The sequence below is a fragment of the Callorhinchus milii genome, unplaced genomic scaffold (assembly GCF_018977255.1).
Source record: "Callorhinchus milii isolate IMCB2004 unplaced genomic scaffold, IMCB_Cmil_1.0 Scaffold2, whole genome shotgun sequence".
In the NCBI taxonomy this organism is placed as follows: Eukaryota; Metazoa; Chordata; class Chondrichthyes; order Chimaeriformes; family Callorhinchidae; genus Callorhinchus; species Callorhinchus milii.
Window position 1 is genome coordinate 17,150,463 of NW_024704743.1, and position 22,725 is coordinate 17,173,187.

The 22,725-nt window shown below is 40.3% G+C and overlaps 1 protein-coding gene across 1 annotated transcript in view; it reads right to left on the bottom strand.

Moving 5' to 3' along the window:
* The window catches only part of reck (reversion-inducing-cysteine-rich protein with kazal motifs), a 76,060-nt gene that overhangs the window by 51,189 nt on the left and 2,146 nt on the right, over positions 1-22,725 (bottom strand). The window contains exons 2-6 of the mRNA XM_007898126.2: positions 15,967-16,108; positions 9,979-10,064; positions 9,216-9,274; positions 1,453-1,527; positions 1,058-1,094 (exon numbers count right to left, since the gene is read on the bottom strand). Coding sequence (XP_007896317.1) covers positions 1,058-1,094; positions 1,453-1,527; positions 9,216-9,274; positions 9,979-10,051 — 244 coding nt within the window. The 5' untranslated portion in view covers positions 10,052-10,064; positions 15,967-16,108. The remainder of the gene's footprint in view (positions 1-1,057; positions 1,095-1,452; positions 1,528-9,215; positions 9,275-9,978; positions 10,065-15,966; positions 16,109-22,725) is intronic.

The window sequence follows — 22,725 nt, forward strand, 5'->3', positions numbered from 1 at the left end:
GGCAAACCAATTGTTTTTATCTGGTAAAACTCCAGCAATACCCAAATGCACACCTCTGGCTACTAAGCCTTGGCTCTTGCCAACCTGCACCTAATATTTCCCAGAATAAAGTAAGTAGGATGCATTCCTCCAGGGACATAGATTCATTCCAGACATAGGGAAATTTCCATTTATAGATGGCGTACATATGTGAAACTCTCATTTGGATATTGTTAAGCACGGTGATGGGTTTCTGGAAGTGTCAGAAACCCAATCCCTACCACCCTCTCAATAAAAACACCTCAACTTGAAGAACTGTACTGCTGCTTTACCTAATCTGCTTCATTCCCTTTAGCTGTATACCCATGTCTAACTGGAGAGATTATAGAAGGAAGATAAAAATAAGCAAAAGTATGTCAGAAGATATAAAAACGAGTAATGACAACAAATCATTCAAAAGGTATTTGAAGTTCAGGCAAAATAAGTATTGGAAGCAGTAGGAATTTAGAGACAAATCACACGTGGCAGCAAGGAAGATCATAAAAGAATTTTCAGCTATGTAAGCAATGGAAGGAGAGGTCTTAGTAAAATCACAGGAAAAGGTCATGCTGCAGGAGGCAAGCCAAGAAAGGACATTTTATTGGACCGATTTTGGGGGTGGTGGGGGAAAGAGTAATGACCTGGAATTTGTCCCTTCTTGGTGCTTCCCATCATAATTTCTAAGCAGTTATTTTTTTCTACATGGAAGTTACTACATGAGTACAAGTTGCTGTTGTACTGGTGCCGATAACCTGCAGTGGAGAGGAAAGTGCAACTTGATCAGAGAGCCAGTATAGATTCAATGGGCCAAATGGTATCCTTCCGCAATGTAAATGTCTATCATTGTATTCAACATTGCTGGGGAATTTGTGGAATGGAGAATATATATTGTGGCAAAATGCTACACCTGATTTCAAATGGAAGACTACCTAACCCTGTAACTTAAGATAAGACAATTTACAATATTTAAAATGATTTTGTTTGAAGTAAGTATAACAAGAACACTCTCTTCAGCTTGTTCACATCCTTACTTACTTACCAGGCAAAGAAGAGTTGATGCAAACCCAGAACTCAACCTGAAATAAAAATAATAAGCCCAGATACAAATTACATAGCAAGCTTCAGAACAAATTAATCAGTGTTCAAAACAATTCTTTTTGTTTAAATATATAATTGTTTGGTACAAAACATGTTTTAAACATCATATATCCAGTAATTTCAGATATGCACAATTGTAAGTAATTTTTCCATGGTTAAGAAAAGATAATTATTAGGTCAGTTAAAGGATCCCATTGTGACAATGATATCTGCAACTGGTTTACTAGAGATAAATAATAATAGTAGTAATAACACTAATAATAATCATTTATTATACCAATAAATGACAGCCAGCAAATTTGAGGCTTTATCTCAACAGCAGTAAATGTTTCTTACCATGGACTCAGGACAGTAACCAGGCAATCGTTGTAGAAGATGTTTCAGTCGAGACTCACTTTTTGTGGATGTAAGCTGTCAAAAAAGTTTTGTAAAATTAGGCAGAGTAAGTACTCAGCTCATATTAAATCACCAATTTATTCTATTGAAAGATCTAAAATTGCACAGAATAAAGGCATAGATTGTTTTAATTAACTGACCAATAGGTTGCGCTATTTTAAAATGAGATACTTAATGTTAGGTTTCATGTGTAACTAATTAAGTAGTGCAGGAGAAGAGGAAATCCATCTATTTTAAAAATGTTACTTTAAAAAAAACAGAAGGCATAGGTTGCACTGTGCTGCCACTGGCAAGTACTTCCTACATCCTTTCTCTCTTCCCCAAAAGACAGATGGGATGCAGGGCTCAGTGTGAACATGGAGTCCTGTAGCTCAGTTGTTAAGAGCATCGCCTCACAAGCGAGAGGACCTGGGTTCAATTGCCGGCATAGCAATACGTTGGGCAAGTTTCCTTACTCCACATGCCTCTGTTCACCTTACAGTAAGTAGGAAGCCAGTTGTTAGTTGATTGGCAGATCACTTTTCCGGGGGTATTAATCCATTCCAAAATATAAATAATAATAATTTGTTCACTCAATTCACGATTGTTTGTGGGACACTGCTGTGTGCAACTGGCTGCTACGTTTCACCCACAAAATAAGTCAATTCACTTTACAGTATATTCTGTGAGCACTTGAAGACATCTCGAAGATCTGATAAGGCGGTATATCAAATGCAAGGATTATTATTATTATTTACTATAATATTTCAGAGGTGGAATTACTTCTTGTGGTGTATTGTAATTTTAAAGAAACATTTTATGGAATGTTACAGAAATGATAAATATATAACAATAATCCTTGCATTTGATATATCACTTATATCAGACGTCTCAAAGCGCTTCACGGAATATACTGTTTAGTGAATTGACTGTATAATTGTGGGCGAAACACGGCAGCCAATTGCGCACAGCAGTGTCCCACAAACCATGCATTGAAGTAACCAATTTATTTTTGTTTTTTCTTAAAAGAATTATTATCAGGTGTTTGGAGTAAGAAAGCTTGCACAAGGTTTCAACCTGCTTTTTTTTTTGGAGTCTGATTTTTTAAGTCATTTTTAATACTGAGGAGCAGGCAACCTCTGAAGGAAAGTTTATTTTAATATTTAATAAGAGATCAAACGATAACCCAAAGGATTTAAATCTCTATCTTAGTATTAACCAAACATAATGAGCTTACTCAAAGGAATGAGTCTTCACCATGCTTTGTTTTTACTCCAAGGTTTTAGGTACTATGAAATAGGTTTAATGGTGCATTATATTACATTGCGGCTTGGCACCAGTACACCTAGAGTATGTGAATGTGACGTAGACATCATTTTGTGCTTCATATTGTGAACGCTACATATATTCTCTTCAAATAGAAAATAATTTCAGTAATAATAACCCTTGCATTTGATATAACACCTTATCACACCTTCGAAACGTCACAAAGCGCTTCACAGAATATACTGTGATAGCCTGCCTGTCAGACCTCAGGGGCTGGATGAGCACAAATTTCCTTCAGCTGAATGTTGACAAGACGGAAGCCATACTCTTTGGCTCTCGTCAATGTCTAAAATCTCACTGTTCGCACCTCCTCCACCTACCCGACCTCCCCCTAAAACTCTCCAAGCTCACCAGCACCACTTTCTTCCACCTCCAACGCATTGCTCGTCTCTGTCAATACCTCTCTCCAAAAGTTGCTGAAACCCTGGTCCATGCCTTTGTCACCTCTTGGCTGGACTACTCTAATGCCCTCATCGCCGGTCTCCCATCCACTACCATCCATAAAATCCAAATCATTCAAAACTCTGCCGCCCGCATTCTCACCTGCACCAAACATCGCTCCCCGATCACCCCAGTCCTTGCCAGACTGCACTGGCTCCCTATCCCAGAGAGGATCGACTTCAAGATCGTCACCCTTTTCTTCAAATCCCTCCACTCCTCTGCACCCCCCTACCTCTCTGACCTCTCTCTCTTCAAAACAGTGCCTATTGCCTTCATTCCTCCAAGTCTGGCCTCCTCCTTATCCCCCAAGTCCTCCGCTCCACTCTCGGCGGCCGTGCCTTCAGCCACTATGCCCCGGGCTCTGGAACTCCCTTCCTCACTCCCTTCGCCTCGCTCCCTCTCTTCCTATTTTCAGGTCTCTGCTGAAGATCTTTCTTTTCGACCACACCTTTGGTCACCTTCCACCCCCTCCCCCTGGCTCAGCCCCGGATTCTGTTACTGTGAAGCGCTCTGAGACGCCGCCCGGCATGGAGAGCACTATATAAATCCAAGTTGTTGTCGTTGTTGAATTGACTATATATGTTGTGGGTGAAACGCAGCAGCCAATTGCACACAGCAGTGTTCCACAAATAGTTATGGATTGAACAAGCAATTTTCTTTTCTTGCTAGGCGAGTGCTCTAACCAATACACTACAGGAGTCAACATAAGCCTCAGGGCTCCACTCAGAACATTTGCTTTTTATTTTTCAGGGCTCATCTTGTAAGGTTTTTATGTTCATGCACCAGGGTATGTAGGCAAGGTTAAGAGTCTAGGTATAGGGAGAGCAATTGCATATGCTGCACTAGATAAGATAATCTAACTCAGCACAGGCCAGGGAATGAACCTGAGATGTAGATGGGAATTTTTTAACCTGGAGATGTAACAATTACAAATCATGTTGTTGCTAATCACCAGCGCCTACAATAAAAGATAAAATAATTAAGCCTCCAATAATTGAAGCCCTGTAGCATCTTGGTTAGAGCACTTGCATCGCAAGCGAAAGGACCCGGGTTTGCTTCCCAGGCGGGAAGAAACCTTAGGCAATTTTCCTGACTCCACACACCTCTGTTTACAAAGCAGCGAGTAGAAACCCGGTTGGCAGATCATTTTCTGGGGGTAAAAATCCCTCCAAAAAGAAATTAAAAACCTAATAATTTGTTCACTCAATCCATGAGTGGGACAATGTTGTGCGCAATTGGCTGCCACGTTTCGCCCACAAAATCGAGTCTTTAATACACACTTTAAAGTATATTCGATGAAGAGCTTTGAGACGTCCCAAACGCTCCAGGACACTACCCCACATGGAGAGCGCTATATAAATGCAAGGTGTTATCATTGTTGACTCAACAACGTAACAAGGTGCTATATCAAATGCAAGCATTATTATTATTATTATTATTATTAAGCATTTACAGAAACAAGTTACTCTGAATCAGTCAGCACATATTTCTAAAATGCAGGTTGTGCTCGACTGTTTTTACAGGATTTTTTGAGAAAGTGTTATTTTGAAGAATTAATAATCTTTGCATATATAACAAGAGGATAAATTGATTTGCCACAGGCATTTGATAAGCTAACACCACAAAAAAAGCTTAGGGAATACAACATTAAGGGAAATACAATCTTATGTCTTATTTTATTGAGAAAGTATTTTATAAAGAAAGACTCACGTCGTACATAAGATGGTTGGAGGGCAGAAAGTAAAGAGTATGGGTAAATGCTGTCAGTAGAGCCCTGCAGGATTCTGTGTTGGGGGTGTGATATGCATATGCAGGGTCCCTAAGCCTTGGCTTTTGCCAACCTGAGCCTAATACTTTCCAGAATTAGGTGAGCAGGATGCATCCCTCCAGGGAGAGAGTACGCATTCCATTCCAAAAATCTATCTCTGCAACTTCTGTGTTGGGTGGGGTGCATGGAAATCTCAGTGCGTCTTGGATGCTCTTGAGCGTGGGGCTGGGTTTCCACATGTGTCAGACACCTGGCTGACCAAAAAATATATAGCACTTTTCACACTGGGGGAGCATCTCAGAGCTGAAGGAAAAATTATTAACATGCATCAAAAACATTTGACACGTTTACTGTATGTGTGACCCTGAAAGGTTGTAAATAGATAAGAGAAGATTCCTTTAAGACATTTAGGGCTATTCAAGGAATTTTCTGAATTTCAGTAAGGGAACAAGTTTCAAAATAATTGATGGGTACTGTCTGGTCTTTTCTCCCCTGTACAATTTGCTGCTATATTTAGTTGCCACTCCTGCAGGATAATTAGATACTGTTAAGGATAAACAAAGTTTAATTTTTCAGTGAACGGAGCACTTGAGCACTTATACACCGTGCTGGAGCACAAGTCTGATCTCCTTTCCACCCCCACAAACTCTTCTGAATTCAGTTTCTATGCAGTGACAAGTAGCCACCATTAAAGTTCCCCACCCAACAACAACTTGCATTTATATAGCACCTTTTACATAGGTAGAGTCTTATAGCGCTTCACAACGGCACAGTTTTGACATCCATCCGGTGAGAGAGGGAAGGTTACCATGGATACTTTAAACTCGATCTGAAGGAGAGGACAAGGCAGAGGGCTTGAGGTTGGGAGTTCCACAGTTTCAGGGTGTAATGCCTGAAATCACAGCCGTCGATGATGGGGCAGAGGGTCGAGGGAGGTGTTTGGACTTTAATTGATTTGTAAGTGTGAGGAACCTGAAATCAATCTGTTCTACAATAGGAGCCTGGCAAGAACTGGATAGGGTAGTATTGGCAGATGCTGGTATGAGTGAGAATAGGTGCATCAAAAGTTTTGGATCAGTTAGATTACCCACAGGGAAGACTGAGGGCGAGAGTTGAATTGGAAGTAAGTATAGACTTCTAGATGGGATCCTAGGAAATCAAATACAATGCTGTTTGAGGAAGGGAAATAAGGGTAATGTCCTCTTAAGCTTGATGCCTCCACTAGAAAACACTCAAGCTGAAAAATTGATGAATCAGGAACCAAGGTGTGTTTTTTTTCAAACTACAGGGAGTAACTACCCTTTCAATCATTAAACTTCCAGCAATTTGAAAAGAAGCATACAGCTGTTGTGAAGTTGAAAACTTCAAACACTGATATATTATTGAAGCTAGATATATTTGGCTCCAATTTTGGCAAGTAGGGGGATGAAATTGGCAGCTGATAGGGGCTAGAATTTGCAGCCAGAAAACACAGAATCAGTGGGTGGGTAGTTCAAAGCAGACATCAACCACAAACCTCAACGGAAGACAGCTTCAAAGATCTAGATCTGCATTACATCCCTGATTCCTACAAATTAATTGTAAAAACAACTTAATGTGTGTGTACTATGATATCAGGAGAAAAGACTGAATAAACATTGTGCTGAACTGCTCGTCAAACTGTCTCGGATCTTTCAAGGGGAACATTTTCTCCTCAGGCCACGAATCAATTGAGATAAAAAGGGATAAAAGCCAGACACTCCACTCCCTGGCCTCTGCCTAATGCTGTAATATTAGCCTGCAGACAACACACTGTTGTAATGATGTTTCTCTCCCCGACCACAAAATACATAGAAAATAAATGCATCATAATGGGAGATTTTAAACTTCCATATAGATTAGGAGAGCAATAACAACACAAGTAGAAAAGCAAAATGGTATATTCATTTGCATTCAGGATAAAGTCCTATACTATACCAACATGTTTCAATCCAACAAGAGAGCAGACAATACACAACTTAATTATGAACCAGAATTAGTTGGCAATCTGGTCGCAAGGGGATATTATGGAAGTAATAGGACAGTATTTGATATTGGCCTTGGGGAGTAAAAACAGCCAAAACTAAGGTGCTGGACTTCACTAAATCCAATTTTGAGACAATGAGGAGAAAACTTCCTGAAATACAGTGAAAGTTGACAGCTAAGGAGGTTTATACAAAACTGTAATCAGTGAATTAAAAAACATGTGGATACCCGTAAAAAGGCAAGAGCATTATTTCTGGGATGAAGCCACCATGGCTGAGGAGAATGATTAGGACTTAACAAAATGAAGAGATTTATGCAAATATGCAAGCGCAAGGGAAATAGATAAGACTGAGGACTGTGAAGATTATAGAAAGCTATAAAAGAAACCCAAGACATAATTAGGACCAAGAGAATGCAAAAAAAGTCACTGCAATCGTCACTGCAACGATTATCATTGTGCTTTGATTTATAGTGACCATTTTTATTTCAGAGTACAATTACAGTATGTAGTTTTGAACCTGGTTGTGAAATGTTGTTGGGATTATTATCTAGTATTTCTGAAGTTTTTAAATATTTAAAACTTCATAAAAAACAAATCGTGCAGAAAGTCAATAACATCTGTTAGTTTCAACAATCAAATACTGTACTATAGTCTGTTGGATAACAAGCCATCTGGACTTCGTTTTACTCAAAGAGTATTCTTATAGCACTATGTATCTCGGAAAATATTTTAAAGTTGCCAAATGCCACTCTTATTAAATGGGTCACAAGCGCCTGGAACCACTTGTCCAGCAGAATGTTGCCACGCAGACACATGGTGTGTCCGTGTCACAACAAGCCTCGAACTTGCAGTTTAGCTTGGTACTACAATGCAGTGCTTGGAAGTGCACTGAACTGTTGTAGGTGCTGTCCTTCACAATAGATAAACTGATATCCCTTCTACCTGTTCAGCTGGATGTTCAAGACCCTATTGAACAATTCAAAAATGAAAAGGCACATTCTCCCAATGTCTGGGACAACAATTCACCAGATCACACTGATCATTCACTTAATGGCTGTTTGTGGATCATTGCTGTATGCAAATTGGCTGCCAGGTTAATGGCAAAATACACATCACTACCCTTTACAGTAAATGCTTTGAGATATCCTCTTCACATGAGACTACATCAAATACATTACTATTGCTGGCTCATGACTTTACAATGTCCATAGGATCACATGCCCTGGCCAGAAAGCACTCTGAACAAAATGATTCTCTTTGTCCAAACTGAAAACAATTCTATAGTTAGAATTTGAGGATACTAAAATAATAGCATCTAGTGACTTTGCAGATCGAGGGTCAATTTCCAAGAGCAAGATATAAAGTGTCAGTCTGAAAGAAAAATAGAATTTGTGTGTAATGTCACTGTTGTCCATTCATGTACTGGTCAGTGATTGCTTGAGGGGGTATGCACATACCCACTTCAGTTTCCTCAAATGAAAATGATCTTTATAAGTTACAAAGAATCACTGTGTTTTTGAGTGATTTATGCACTCACAACAGCAGGAGTAGATTTACATTTTGTTGGAACACCCAGTTAACATGACCTAAAATGTCAAAACGTCTCAAAGGTCTTTACAGAGAATTACAGTCAAGTACACTGACCATTTATGGCTAGTACAGGAAAACAGCTAGCATTCCAACAGCATTCCAACTTCTACTAAGAGGTATTGGGTACACAGAGTACCTGAATGTAGAGTTTATTATAAAGCAATTATTGCCAAGCTAGACAGAAGACAACTTTTGCCTCCGGTAAAGATACAAAACATGAGCATGTAATCTTACAGTGGAGCTAGTTAGAAGTAAAACCAGAAAACATTTATCATAGAGAATTGTGTAATGCACCATCCCAGAAGGCTGCAGATGCAGAAGTGAATTTGTAGGAAAAAGGGCAATGTTGAACTCCAGCACAGCCTTGGTTCTTCCCACGCTGTACCTATCAAGCATCCCACCAGGAAAAGAGTGCACATTCCATTTCAGACAAGGGAAATTTCTATCCCTCTGTGTCACTGATATGTGGAACTCGGTCTGGTTTATACACCCCTAAGAATGGTGATGGGCTTCCATCAGCTGAGGGTGATGTCCTGAAGATCTGTGCCTTAAAGCACCTCATAATGTACATAAATACCTAAAATACTTTCATACCTGTTCACATGCATCTCTGCAAATTGGATACTCTCTAGCTTGGTAACAGCAGGATACATCTGCAAAATAAAAAATGATTGAATGTCATATTCTGGCATCCATTACTGAATATGTTCCGAAAATCAGGACTAGAAGCAATTGCCGTAGTTTGCAGTTAACACTGTTTACCTGGAGCAAGAAATACAACCACAAATAACGACACCTATCCTGCACACCTAAATACGTTTCAAATTCTAAATATTCCTATTCTTTACTTCCCCTACCATTTTTTGATAATTAAAAAGGTAAATGTTATATTCACATTGGATTTAAAGTTATTGTACCTGGAGTTTAGACATTTCTGATCAATTGGCAATATTATAAACAATAGATTTATTTCCATCTATAGAAGACGTACACAATTTTAGAGATTTTTTAATTTTCTGGATACAGTATTCAATGAAACACTTCACGAATATGTGAAGCATCCTGAAAATACCATCAAGTAGTTACATAAAACTTTAATATGTTGGTTCATCTGATCCCAGAAAAACAACAATTCCTTTTCATTGTCATTTTATTTTGAATAAATTTGATATTGATAATTGATTTTTTTAAGAAAATTGTTTCAGATGTTGCCTATGACAACAATACTAGTTGCCCTAGTGGTTCTCGCAATTATTCTAACTTTTGACCTGTGTTTATTCCCTACTTGTGTGTTGGACACAAATTATCCAAGATATATTCGCAAGCAATTTAAACTGTTCAGTAAAGCATAAAATACCTTCAGCTCCACATCTGAAGATCTTCAGGACCATAACCAGCAGCAAGAGTGCAAAGATGCTGCTTTGGGCCATCAGGAATTTGTTACTACAAAACAAGAAGATACCATCAACGTCAGCACAATCCAGGTGAGAAAAAGCTGTTTCAGTAGCTGTAGCTCTTATGGTGTAGCTCCACCATCGCATGAGATAAAGAAGGTGACTAGCAAGGGACCAACCTAGAATTAAAGGAAGACTCGGTTTGTAAAGGAGCAAACAATGAGAAATAACATCTTGGATTTGGTTATGAGCTGGGCCAAGCGCAGGCACACATTTTCCACTACAACGGCTCTCATCCGCTACAAACAACGCCTCGGGTACTAACTACCGCCCCATCTCCAACCTCCCTTTCTTCTCCAAGGTCCTGGAACGAGTTGTTGTTTCCCAGATTCGCTCCTTCTTCTCCAGCCACTCCCTACGAACCCCTCCAATCGGGTTTCCGTGCCACCCACAGCACAGAAACTGCCCTGGTCAAAGTGACAAACAACATTTTGTCTATATTGGAGCAGGGCTCCCTCTGCCTCCTCCTCCTCCTCCTCCTTGACCTCTCTGCTGCCTTCGACACCGTTGACCACTCTATCCTTATCCACCGCCTCTCCTCTCAGGTCAACCTTCACGGCTCCATGACTGGTTCAGATCGGACTTCCCACACCGCCTCCACTTCATCTCCACAAACAGTTTCTCCTCTAGCCCCTGCACCGTCTTGTGCAGTGTGCTCAGGGCTCTGTCCTTGGTCCCCTCCCCTTCAATCGTGGAGTCCTGTAGCTCAGTGGTTAGAGCACTCGCTTTGCAAGCGAGAGACCTGAGTTCAATTCCAGGCAGGGCGAAACCTTGGGCAAGTTTCCTTACTCCACACGCCTAATAATAATCCCTCCAAAAACCAAAAACAATAATAAATTGGTCATTTTCAACCTACGACTGTTTGTGGGACATTGCTGTGCGCAATTGGCTGCCGCGTTCGCCCACAAAAAATACAGTCAATTCACTTTACAGTGTGTTCTGTGAAGCTCTTTGGGACGTCCTCCCGACGTGAAAAGCGCTATATCAAATGCAAGGATTATTATTATTATAATATCTATGTGCTCCTTCTTGGTGACATCATCCGCAGACATGGAGTCAACTTCCACATGCATGCAGATGACATCCAACTGTACCCCTCTGCCTCCGCCCTTAACTCCAGGACCACTGTCTGTCAGACATCAAGTCCTGGATGAGATCTAATTTTCTTCAATTGAACGTCAACAAGACTGAGGGCCTCCTGATTGTCTCCCGTCAGCGCCTTCGTAACTCAGGCACTGATGGCATCACCATTCATGGAGACACACTCCACCTTACTAAGCCAGTCGCCCATCTCACCATTGGCAGGCGGGCCTTCTGCCACTCTACCCTCACCCTCTGGAACTCCATCCCGCAGTCCCTCCACCTCGCCCCCTCCCTTGCCGCCTTCAAGACTCATCTCAATATCCTCTTTTTCGACTGTGCTTTCGTTCGTCCTGCTTCCCCCCACCCCCACTCAATCCTGACCCTCGGGTCCGAAACTCTGAATGTCCACAACCTTGGGACGTCCTTCCGACTTGAAAGGCGCTACACAAGTGTAATGTTGTTCTTGTAGTAACTTTTAGACTGGACTGCGCTAGACACCAAGTCACCTGCGCTGTTTGCTCAACTATGGCCGGAGCGGCTCCGATGGTGCATGTGTAGCGCGGTGAATTTTGGGATCGCGGAAGCAGCGGGTGTGGGCAATTGACTTCGCTGGTGATAAACCCCGATAGGAAAAGCAGCTGCGTCACACTACTGTGACAAATTCTTGGTAAGTGCTGTACTATTGAAATTAAAATATTTAATATTTTAAACATAACTACATTTTCAGGAAATATATACCTATAGTCTTAATTGGGATTGTTTCACTTTTTAGGTTGTACAGTACAAAAATGTCCAAATGTTTTTGTAAATCCTGTGAGGAAGCCAAGGGGTAGCACCTCATTTTCCATTTTTTTTCCAATAATCTATGATGTGTTATTTCTTCATGCTTAATTTTTAAAAATGAGAAGAGAAAAAAATGTAAGTTAGCAGCAAAATGCATCTGTCAACAGCCCAATTAATCCTCTACAATTTTCTAAGAAATTCAACAAATTCTCCAAAACCTTCCACAAAATTTGTAAAGTACTCCACATTTTGGCAAATATTTCCGCACTTTTCTATTGACCCAGTTTATGAGTAATAGGGTCGATCAAATCTCCAACACAAAGGTGAGTGAGGGATTAAGTAATAGTTATCACTTTTGATATTACAGGGATTGGTGATAAAAACCCAAACAAAATGGTCACATTTTTAAGAGGATCAACTTTGTCCTCTTGAGAAGTCTGGTCAGAGCGGGCCTGGCAGGTTTTAAAAGTTCCTTCAAGGAGGTGATTCGGAATGCAATGGACCAATCTGTACTCGTGCAAAATAAAAGTACCAAGCTTAAAGGCACTCCTGTCTGGTTGGATGGGGTCAATTCACTTTACAATAATAATAATAATAATCCTTGCATTTGATATAGCGCTTTTCACGTCGGGAGGACGTCCCAAAGCGCTTTCACAGAACACACTGTAAAGTGAATTGACTGTATATTTGTGGGCGAACGCAGCAGCCAATTGCGCACAGCAATGTCCCACAAACAGTCGTAGATTGAAAATGACCAATTTATTATTGTTTTTGGTTTTGGAGGGAGTATTATTAGGCGTGTGGAGTAAGGAAACTTGCCCAAGGTTTCCCCCTGCCTGGAATTGAACTCAGGTCTCTCACTTTCAAAGTGAGTGCTCTAACCACTGAGCTACAGGACTCCACAATATAGGCACTGCATAGGTTTTTCCTAATCTGAGTGTCGAGGAGCACATCCTCCTTTTCTAGTTTAAGTAAAAAGCCGAGTTCCCATATTTGGAAGCTGCTGTGAGTCAAATGCTCCGTGAAACCACCCTTTTAGAAGCTGTTTGATATTTATATAGCACCCTTCAGGGAGACTTCTACAAATCGAATAGATCCTAGAGGCCTTATTTAGCCAATTCCTTGCACATACCTCCAGGTTGTAAGTGCTGTTATTTCACAGATGCATGAATGTTTGTTAGATTTGGGTTTTTTTTTGAGAAGATGGGTAGGAATTGAAATCTGAGTGAGAGAGAGATGCTTGGAGTTGTTGGAACAGCTATACCGCAGCTTTGTATAGTGTCCTGTAACATTTTACGTAGCAATGTGGTGCGCCATGTGTATTATGTGTTGTGTCTCCTCCAAGTATACTGAAATCAGATGAATAACCAGCAAGCACCAGGGTTGCTTGGTTTTGTCTACACGCTGAACTTGAAACCTTCCCTAGCTGTCATTTGTACATCTCTGTGTTTCACAGTAACCCAGCTCTTAATCTCAAAGCTCCTGCAAGAGATATTTGTTCATTGCACCAGCTAAGCTGCTTTTTTATAATGCACTTTCAGCATCAGGCAAGATATCCTCTTGGAGACGCATGGAACTCCAAATAATAATAGTTCTTGAATTTGATATAGCGCCTTATCATGTCGCTAAGATGTCTCAAAGCAAATCACAGAATATATTGTAAAGTGAATTGACTGTATTTTGTGGGCGAAACGCGGCAGCCAATTGCACGCAGGAGTGTCCCACAAACAGTTGTGGATTGAGTGACCATTTGGGGGGGGTGGGGGGGGGGCATTATTACCCCCAGAAAATGATCCATCAATCAACAAATAACCAGATTCCTACTTACTGCTAGACAAACAACAACAACAACCTTCACACGGATAGCGCCCCGGAGTACTTGAGGCGTCTGGAGTAAGGAAACGTGCCTATGGTTTTGCTGTCAAAGAAAACCAGTAAATTAGATTTGCAAGATATCCCCTTCATGAAACTATTTTGGCTATCTTTCATGGTTTTATTACTGTCCAGATGCTCCATGATCTTATTTTTAATAAGTCTCCATAACTTTACACACAATGGACGTCAAACTCATTAGTCTGTAGTTTCCTGGGTCACTTTCACACCATTTTTAAAAGTAGGAATAACATCTGCCTTTCTCCAGTCCCCCGGCACCTCACCAGTATCCAGTGATTTCTGAAAGGTTTGTGCCAGAGTTCCTGCACCTCCCGTTCTAAATTCCTTAAGGATTCTCAGATGCAATTTATCTGGCCCCTGAGATTAATTTTACCTCACGTTTGCATGGCTGTTCGGCAACCATACTGGTAGCGATGTGAACAGTGTCACAGCTTATCTTGGCAACACCCTTGAGTTAATAATAATCCCTCCAAAACAATAATAAATTGGTCATTTTCAATCCACGACTGTTTGTGCGCAATTGGCTGCTGCATTTCGCCCACGAATATACAATCAATTCACTTTACAGCATATTCTGTGAAGTGCTTTGAGACGTCGCAAAGATGTGAAAAGCGCTATATCAAATGAAAGGATTATTATTATTATTATTCTCATTCGAGATTAAATAAAGTGACTGGTCTCCTCCTCAGTAAAAGCTGAGGCAAAAAACTTATTTAGTACTTCTGCAGCTCGTGTAGCATCATTTGTCATGTCCTCACCTGATCCCACCTTCAATGGCCCAATTCCATGCCTCATTTTTCGTTTTCTCTTAATGAAACTGACATTTTTTTTATTATCCTTCACATCTCGTCATGTTCAGTTCAAAAAATTTCTTTGCCATTCAGATGCCTTTTTTTTTACAATCCTGGCATGCCTTCTGCTAATGAACCTGTCTGGCATTTTTTTCCCTTAAATGCCTTTTTTCCCCTTTATAAGTTGCTTTGTGAATAGATTACACAAATACCTACAGCACTATAATTATTAATTAACAACGTAATGTACAGGGTCTTTGAAAGAAAAAATTTGGAGCTCTGCTCAGAATACTTAATGTCAAATCAAAACTATAACTTTTAATAAAAATGGAGAATCAAACAACTAAAATTAAGAGATAAATCTCTTCGAGCACAGCCCCAACGTCACGTACTGAAAGAACAGCAGCTTGCTGCTTAGAGTGCTCTGTCAGCTTAATGATAGTTGGCAACAGAAGAAAAGACAAGCTTCCAATAAATCATATGAAATATAGTTCATATGAAGCAATGACCTTTTCAGTGGTCTGTCATTGGAGGCCAGTGACTGGTTGAGAATTTGGGAGCAGATTCCTTAACTACTTAAGTTTTCGTATTGTTTCAATGAACCAATGACAAACCCGTAAGACAAAGGTAATTCACCAAATATGAATTCCTCCAGGAGGAATCTATCAACAGCGATGTCCTTGACACCAAATTAAATCCAAAATAACTTTATTGTGAAATTATTTGGCTCTCTCCCTGTGGTGTACAACTTCAAACAAAGTTTTATTTGGAGGCCTATATTTGACTCAGTGCTGAAGTCTGATTGCACTTTTGGACCATCGATCAGTTGTGGGAGGGGAAGGACAGATACTGAATTACAGAAAAAAATAACTTTGTAAAGACAAGATTAAACTATTTTTCACCCCACCGTAATTAAAAGGGAAACAAATTAAACCACTGGTATTGAGCAGTGTCAATGCAACAGATATCATCAATATTCTTGCCTCTGCACATTCACAATGAGTAAACCTAAACGTTTTGAGTCCATTTCTGAAGGAGAATTATTATACAACACAATCAACTGAAACTTAAACTAACAATAACCTTTCCTCTTCTCACCCAAAAAATGGAGGGACCTGCAGGTGATCCTGCAGGTTTGTCAATTCTGATCCCTGACATTGGTCCATCAAAACAGCATCAGTTTAAGTACAGCTGCTACTCCACTTACAACAATAATAATAATTCTTATATTTGATATAGCACTTTATCATGTTGTTGAGACATCTCAAACGCTTCACAGAATATATTATAAAGTAATACAATAATATAGATGTTAAAACAATTAAAAGAACAGTCACTAACCTGAACTACTTCACTTGATTTTGTCTCCACTTTTGCAACACTTGGTCAACACAGTGTTATAGTCAATGCATTCACACATTCTCTGCATTCACCAAGAAATGACAACGATCTTCTCTCTGTGGGTCCCATTTACTCCCTTGCTCTGGAATGTAACAACAAAAAACACCTTAAAATATATTTTCGCACTCCAACACTATTTTTCCACCCCATTACTTTCAATCTCATAATTTGTATGTTAATAATCTGGTGGGACATCTAAGTGCTTCACAGAATATACTGTAAAGTGGATTTGACTGCATTTTACATGGCTAACCAGTCTGAGTTAATCTGAAACATGACAAAGGTGAACACAGCAATGGAAACACATTTAACAAATTATCAAATTTTAAAAGCCTAATGCCCAGTATGCATTTGCAATAAGGAAATAGATGAATGAATTTATTTTGCCATAGGGGGCTGTAGGATTCAAAGAACTCAGATTGCACACCAGAAAGGGAATGAAAGGAAGTTGCCCACTAACAGTTATCTACAAGACATGTTTGTTTTGCAAAATCAAGGAACATTGAGGTGCAGACTTGGAGCCTAAAGAATGGTTCACATATAAATTACATTTGTATAGCACCTTTCACGTTGGGAGGACGTCCCAAGTAGCACCTCAAGTAGATTTTATATCTTAAAATGGTTCACTATCAATCAGCACGAGTAGCACCAACATTGGCTTAATACACGACAACATGTTTGAGAAGAAAAAAGCATCAACTACTGTGTATATAATTTAAATGTAGGTTTAGACTAAATGGGTTTATTAGGAGATTTGGTCAGTCTATAGCCTTGATACGTATTCCTCGCTACACTGTACATTCTTATAAACCTATTTAAAGTGAAACATCAGCCACCTAGCTATCTGTGATTGTAACTGTACCATAATAATCCCTCCAAAAACAAAACAATAATACAATTGGTCATTTTCAACCCACGACTGTTTGTGGGCAACTGCTGTGCGCAATTGGCTGCTGCGTTCGCCCACAAATATACAATCAATTCACTTTACAGTATATTCTGTGAAGCGTTTTGGGACGTCTAGAAGTCGTGAAGAGCGCTACATCAAATGCAAGGATTATTATTATTATTATTACCATGCTTTGATTTTAAAAAAGAAATTGAAACATGTGGGAATGGTATCGATTCTCAAAGTAAGCACTGACACCAACTTCTTTCTTTGTTGTGAAATAAATTTCACCCATTCTTCAGATGTGTGTAAATTCTGCTGTACTAAACTGAGTGGCCTCAAATAAAGCGTGATGTTTATCCAACCACGTCATTTTGACATCCCAATGAAAAGACAAACAATTGAAAATAACCCACCACTTCTCTCACTGCAGGAGTAAGATCTCTCAACAGCAGCACCTGACACTGAACCCTTGGATAAGGTTTGTATTTGAGAGAGCCCTTTCAAATCCACCCTTTGTAAAACACCACACAATTCCCCTTCAACTGTTTATTTTTTATTTATGGAAACAAATTCCACAACAATACAAGGCATTTCTTATCAGACCACAACTTCTCACCCTGCAAAATTAATAATAATCCTTGTATTTTGATATAGTGCCTTATCACGTTGTTGAGACGTTTCAAAGCGCTTCACGGAATATATTGTAAAGTGAATTGACTGTATTTTGTAGGCGAAACATGGCAGCAGTGTCCCACAAATAGTCATGGATTGAATAACCAATTTTTTTGTGGAGGGATATTTTCCCCCCCGAAAGCGATCCGTCAATCGACTAAAAACCAGGTTCCTACTTATTGCTCGGTAAACAAAGGCATGTGGAGTAAGATTTCTAAGGTTTCTCCCCATGCAGGAATTGAACCCAAGGCCTCCCACTTGCGAGGCGAGTGGTCCAACCAGTACTCTACAGGATTTCACTGGAGAGGTCCAGACCGTCCCTGCTGGGAGGGCGAGTGTCATGTTTCCTAAGGGAGGAGTTTAAGGCGTATAAAGGTCTGTTGAGGGTTAGTTGGGTTAAGAGTTGGTGAGGCTGGACAGCTGCAGTGTCCTCTCTAATTGCGTGCAGGACTGGCTTTACGTTAATTAAAAGTGTTCTTGTTTGATTAAGTGAGATCTCGCGGTAAACTTTATTTATCCTTAACCCTAATCCTTCTACAGTATAAAAACAGTGAGAACCAACAGTGTGCAGTAAAGCCTGTAGTTCACTGGATTTCAAATTGTATAGGCACAAAAGAAATGCAGCTTAAAATGGCACATTTACAGTGTATCCTGTGAAATACTTTGGGACCTCCTGACATGAAAGGAACTATGCCAAATGTAGGTACTATCATACAACCCCCCAAAAAACTACACACCTTCTGGATATAACTAGATTGGCCCGTCGAGGCCATCACATCACGGATAGGATGGGATGGGAGAGAACAAAGTTACAGGCTTTTAGGCTTATGGAGAATTAAATGCTTTGTCACATAAGATTAGCAGATTTGGAGAGACAGTAACAATTAGTAGGGACAGAGATAGTAGATTACCGAATGTGTTGTTTGCTGAGACTGCTGCTAAGCAGCTTAGTTAAACACTGATCAAAATGTACACTAATCCTTTCTTAACTGGAAGCAGTTAAAATAGGATTGCTGGACATACTGCCCAGCGGGATGGAGCATGTATTGGCCACATTGTCTGACACCATATAATCTAATGCCTCCGCTTATGCAAACAAGGACCTACTTACCAAACTGTGCAAATGAGCGTTTGATTACTTTAACACTGGCGCAGTCTGTCAGATGAGAAATGGAGCGAAGATAATAGCAATTCGTTCTTCCCAGAGGAAGAGGATAATAGCAATTTGTTCTTCCCAAAAACACTTGTGCTTTGTGTCACCCCTCTTGGGTGGGTGGGTGGGTGGGACGGAGTTCATCTGCATGTGTGATACATGAGGAATTCCATCACTATGCTGAAGAGGATCCAAATCAGACAGAGTTCCATGCATCCCACCTACACATGGAAATTTCCCTGTTTGGAAAGGAATGCGCACACAGGTGGGACGCATCCGGCTTACCTAATTCCGGAAAGTTTTAGGTACAGGTTGGGAAGAATCAAGGCTTGGGGACCTCAGAGTATCCGTTAGGGTACTGCTGGAGTTTAACCATCTTACACTGTATACCATGTACCTCAAGCCTTTTAATAAAAGTTGGGGGAAAGTAACTTTGGTTGCTTTATCTCTACAGTTTGGGATTATGTATGGTATACGCACACTATCTGTTGGACAATACAGGTACTTTGAAAACACCAATAAATCCATATTTAAATGAAAATTGGATTTTAAAACATGCTATGAATTCATAACTCTTCATTCGTTCCTTAAATTAATAATAATTCCTGGATTTGACATAGCCTGGACAACCCCAGGCTCCTCTTCTCCACTACCAACTGCTCCAGCGTCCACCCTCTCATGCCTCACCCATCATCCCCTCCAACTCCAAGGAAATGCTGGATTTCCTCAAGACCAAAATCAAAGTTCTCCTGATTATCTCGCGCCTGTGCCTCTGCACATCAGGCACTGGCAACGACAACTCGGATTTATATAGCACCCTCCACACCCCCTCAGAATCCACAGATGCACACTCACCTTATTGAGCCAGTGAGGAACCTAAGCGTCTTGTTCAACCCTCAACTGCCCTATCTCCCGCACATCCGTGCCATGACTCGCTCTGCCTCAACAACATTGCTCAACTCCGCCACTGCCTCACCCCTAAGGCCACCGAAACCCTCATACATGCCTTCACTACATCCAGACTCAACTATGCCAATCCCTGCTTGTTGGCCTTCCCAACTCTTCCCTCCACAAGCTGCAGATCATCCAGAACTCTGCAGCTCATGTCCTCTCCCGCACCAGGCTCCGTGATCCCATCACACCCACCTTCGCCCGGCTCCACTGGATCCCCATCCCTCAGAGGATTGAGTTCAAAATCCTCGTCCTCACCTTCATGGCCTTGTTCCCTCCTACCTGCTAACCATTATCAACCTGTCTGCTCCGTCCCCTCAGCAGACTCCAGCCTACTCCATGTCCCCTGCCTCACAATCAGCGGTTGAGCCTTCGACCTCTCTGCCCCACCCTCTGGAACTCCATCCCACATTCCCTTTGCCTCCTTCATGTCACGCCTCAAGACCCTCCTCTTCGACCATGCCTTTAGTCACCCTCCTACCTTCTCTTTCCTCCACCCCCAACCACCCCCTCAACCCCCGGCTTGGGTCCTAATCCCTGTCTGTTCAGTGCCTTTGGATGTCCCCCTGACATTAAAGGCGCTTTACAAATGTAGTTTTGCATTGTATAGCACCTTTCGCTTGAGGATTATGTTAGTCAAAACTGCCCAGTTACCAACCCAAGAAAGGAAGCAATAGTGGAGCCGATTCTAGATAATGAAGCAGGGCAAGTTGGTGAACTGAAAATGGGCAACATTTTGGCAAGCGCAACCACAACTTAATCTCAATACAAAATAAGGAAAGAGTCAAAGCTAAAGGTTCTCAACTTGAAAAAAGCAAAGCTTGAAGAATGCAAGTTAAAAAGGAACCAAAACAGGAACAATTATTTAAATATGAGGCAGATAGATCTTTTACTTTCATCATCCAGGTGTCTAACACATGTGGAAAACACATCATCATGCTTAAAGGTTTGTAATGTACATTCCTACAAAGAGGGTACAAAAACAAGACTAGGGAGCCAGGGAGATATAGAAAAAATATTTCAAAAATGAGACACTAAGAAACCCGATGAATATACATCTGATAATATGGGGAAAAATGCAGAAGAGGCAAAAAGGGACATATGATGGCTAAAGAGAGAATATGAAAAAAATGGGGCGGTAACAGAAAGGATAAATACAAGGTTTTCATAGGCATTTTAAAGTAAGAGGTGCATCAAGAAAGAAGCGAAACAATTAGAAAAGAAAGCAGAAAGTCAGTGAGAATCAAGGAATGGCACAATTAACAATTAGTCCTTGGTTTTCGCAGAAGATTGTTAAAGTGGGATTGTAGAATTACCAGAGGAGGATTTTGAGCTATTAGGGATAATTATTCAAAGGAAAAATACAGTACATTCGGAAATTCAAAATGGAAAAGTCACTGGGCCCCTATGATCTTCATTCCAAAATGAAGTCAGGAAGATAGTGGAGCCTCTGAAAATAAGTTTCTGAAGTGTTCTCAAATACTGCACCAGGGTAGGGCCATTACTGCATCATCCCTGTCCAAGGAGCAGAGGAATAAGAAAGGGAATCATAGGCCAGTTAGTCTCACATTGGTTTTGTGGAAACTTCTAGGGTTCATAATAAAAGATCAAATGAATGTAGCTACCACATAGAAATGCAAGGGCTGTCAACACAGATTTGTAAAACACAGCTATGCTTAACCATTTTAATATATTGTGTTTAACAGCAACAAATTGCAATTATATAGTGCTTTCACATCTTGGGAGGGCATCCCAAGAGAATCATAAATACAGGAATGCAAGGATTGTTGGTAAAGATATGCTGAAGAATTAAAAGAGGGCATGATAGAATATTTTGCAAACTGCTGCTCCACAGTGATTTGTGCTGGAACCCCCCACTTATTTTCCCCATATATATATTATATATATTATTGTAATGTGTACGATTTGGATTTAAGTACGGTAGGCACATTAAGTGAATTTGCTGATGCCAAATTAGGGGGAGTAGCAAACTATAAGGAAGCCAGCAGAAATGCAGGAGGAATACAAATAGGTTGCAGAACACAAAGTGGCAGATAAGCAACAGATAATATAATAATTCTTGCATTTGGTACTTTATACATGTTTTTACAATTAATGAAGGGATGATTAAAGCTGAATGAAAGATACCCATTATAAAGATATCCATTATAAAATGGTAAAACAAACGGATGTAAATAATCTATGAATACTGCTACAAACAGAAGATAATTAAAAACCCCATAAAGTGGCTACAAATTATGGTCAGAAATGTCCCACTGCAGTAATTGCTACTGGGCGACTGTGGAAGCAATCCATTAACATTAAAACTATTACTTCACCAGATTGTTGTGACTTTCAATGTTATGTACCGCTATTACTTCAAGTCTCTTTCTTAAGGCTGCCTACTGTGGCTACCACTTAGATAGGCATGGGTTAGAAAGACAATTCATGCCTTGTTCCCACCCAATATATAATTAGGTCCCACATTTTTTTGATTTACGTGTAATATTTTACATGTACCAATTTAAACTTAAAATTAAACTTGGGAATGCATAACCATTCCAAATTATTTTGCAAATCTTTTCCTGTAAAGCTATTTTTTACTGCTCTCCCTGTCTGACACAATAATAATCCTTACATTTGTGCACAGCAACAATAATAATCCTTGCATTTGGTATAGTGCCTTTCACGTCAGGAAGACATCCCAAAGTGCTTCACAGGATTTACTGTGAAGTGAAGTGACTGTATTGGTCAGCAAACATGGGAGCCCAAAGGCACACAGCAGTAGTCCACAAACAGCCAAGTAAATGACTGAATAAATTTAGAGGATTTTAAAAAAGGAAGCTTCTCCTGGTGTCCTGCCAATCATCCACCTGAACAGTCAGACAAGACGTCGGTTTAACATCTCATCAGGAGGATGGCACCTGACATTGCAGCTTACACCCAGCACTTCACTGGAGTGTCAACCTAGACTATAGGAGTTCCAATGGGTCAAATGGTCTACTTCTGTATCTTTTTTTAAACCAAGAAT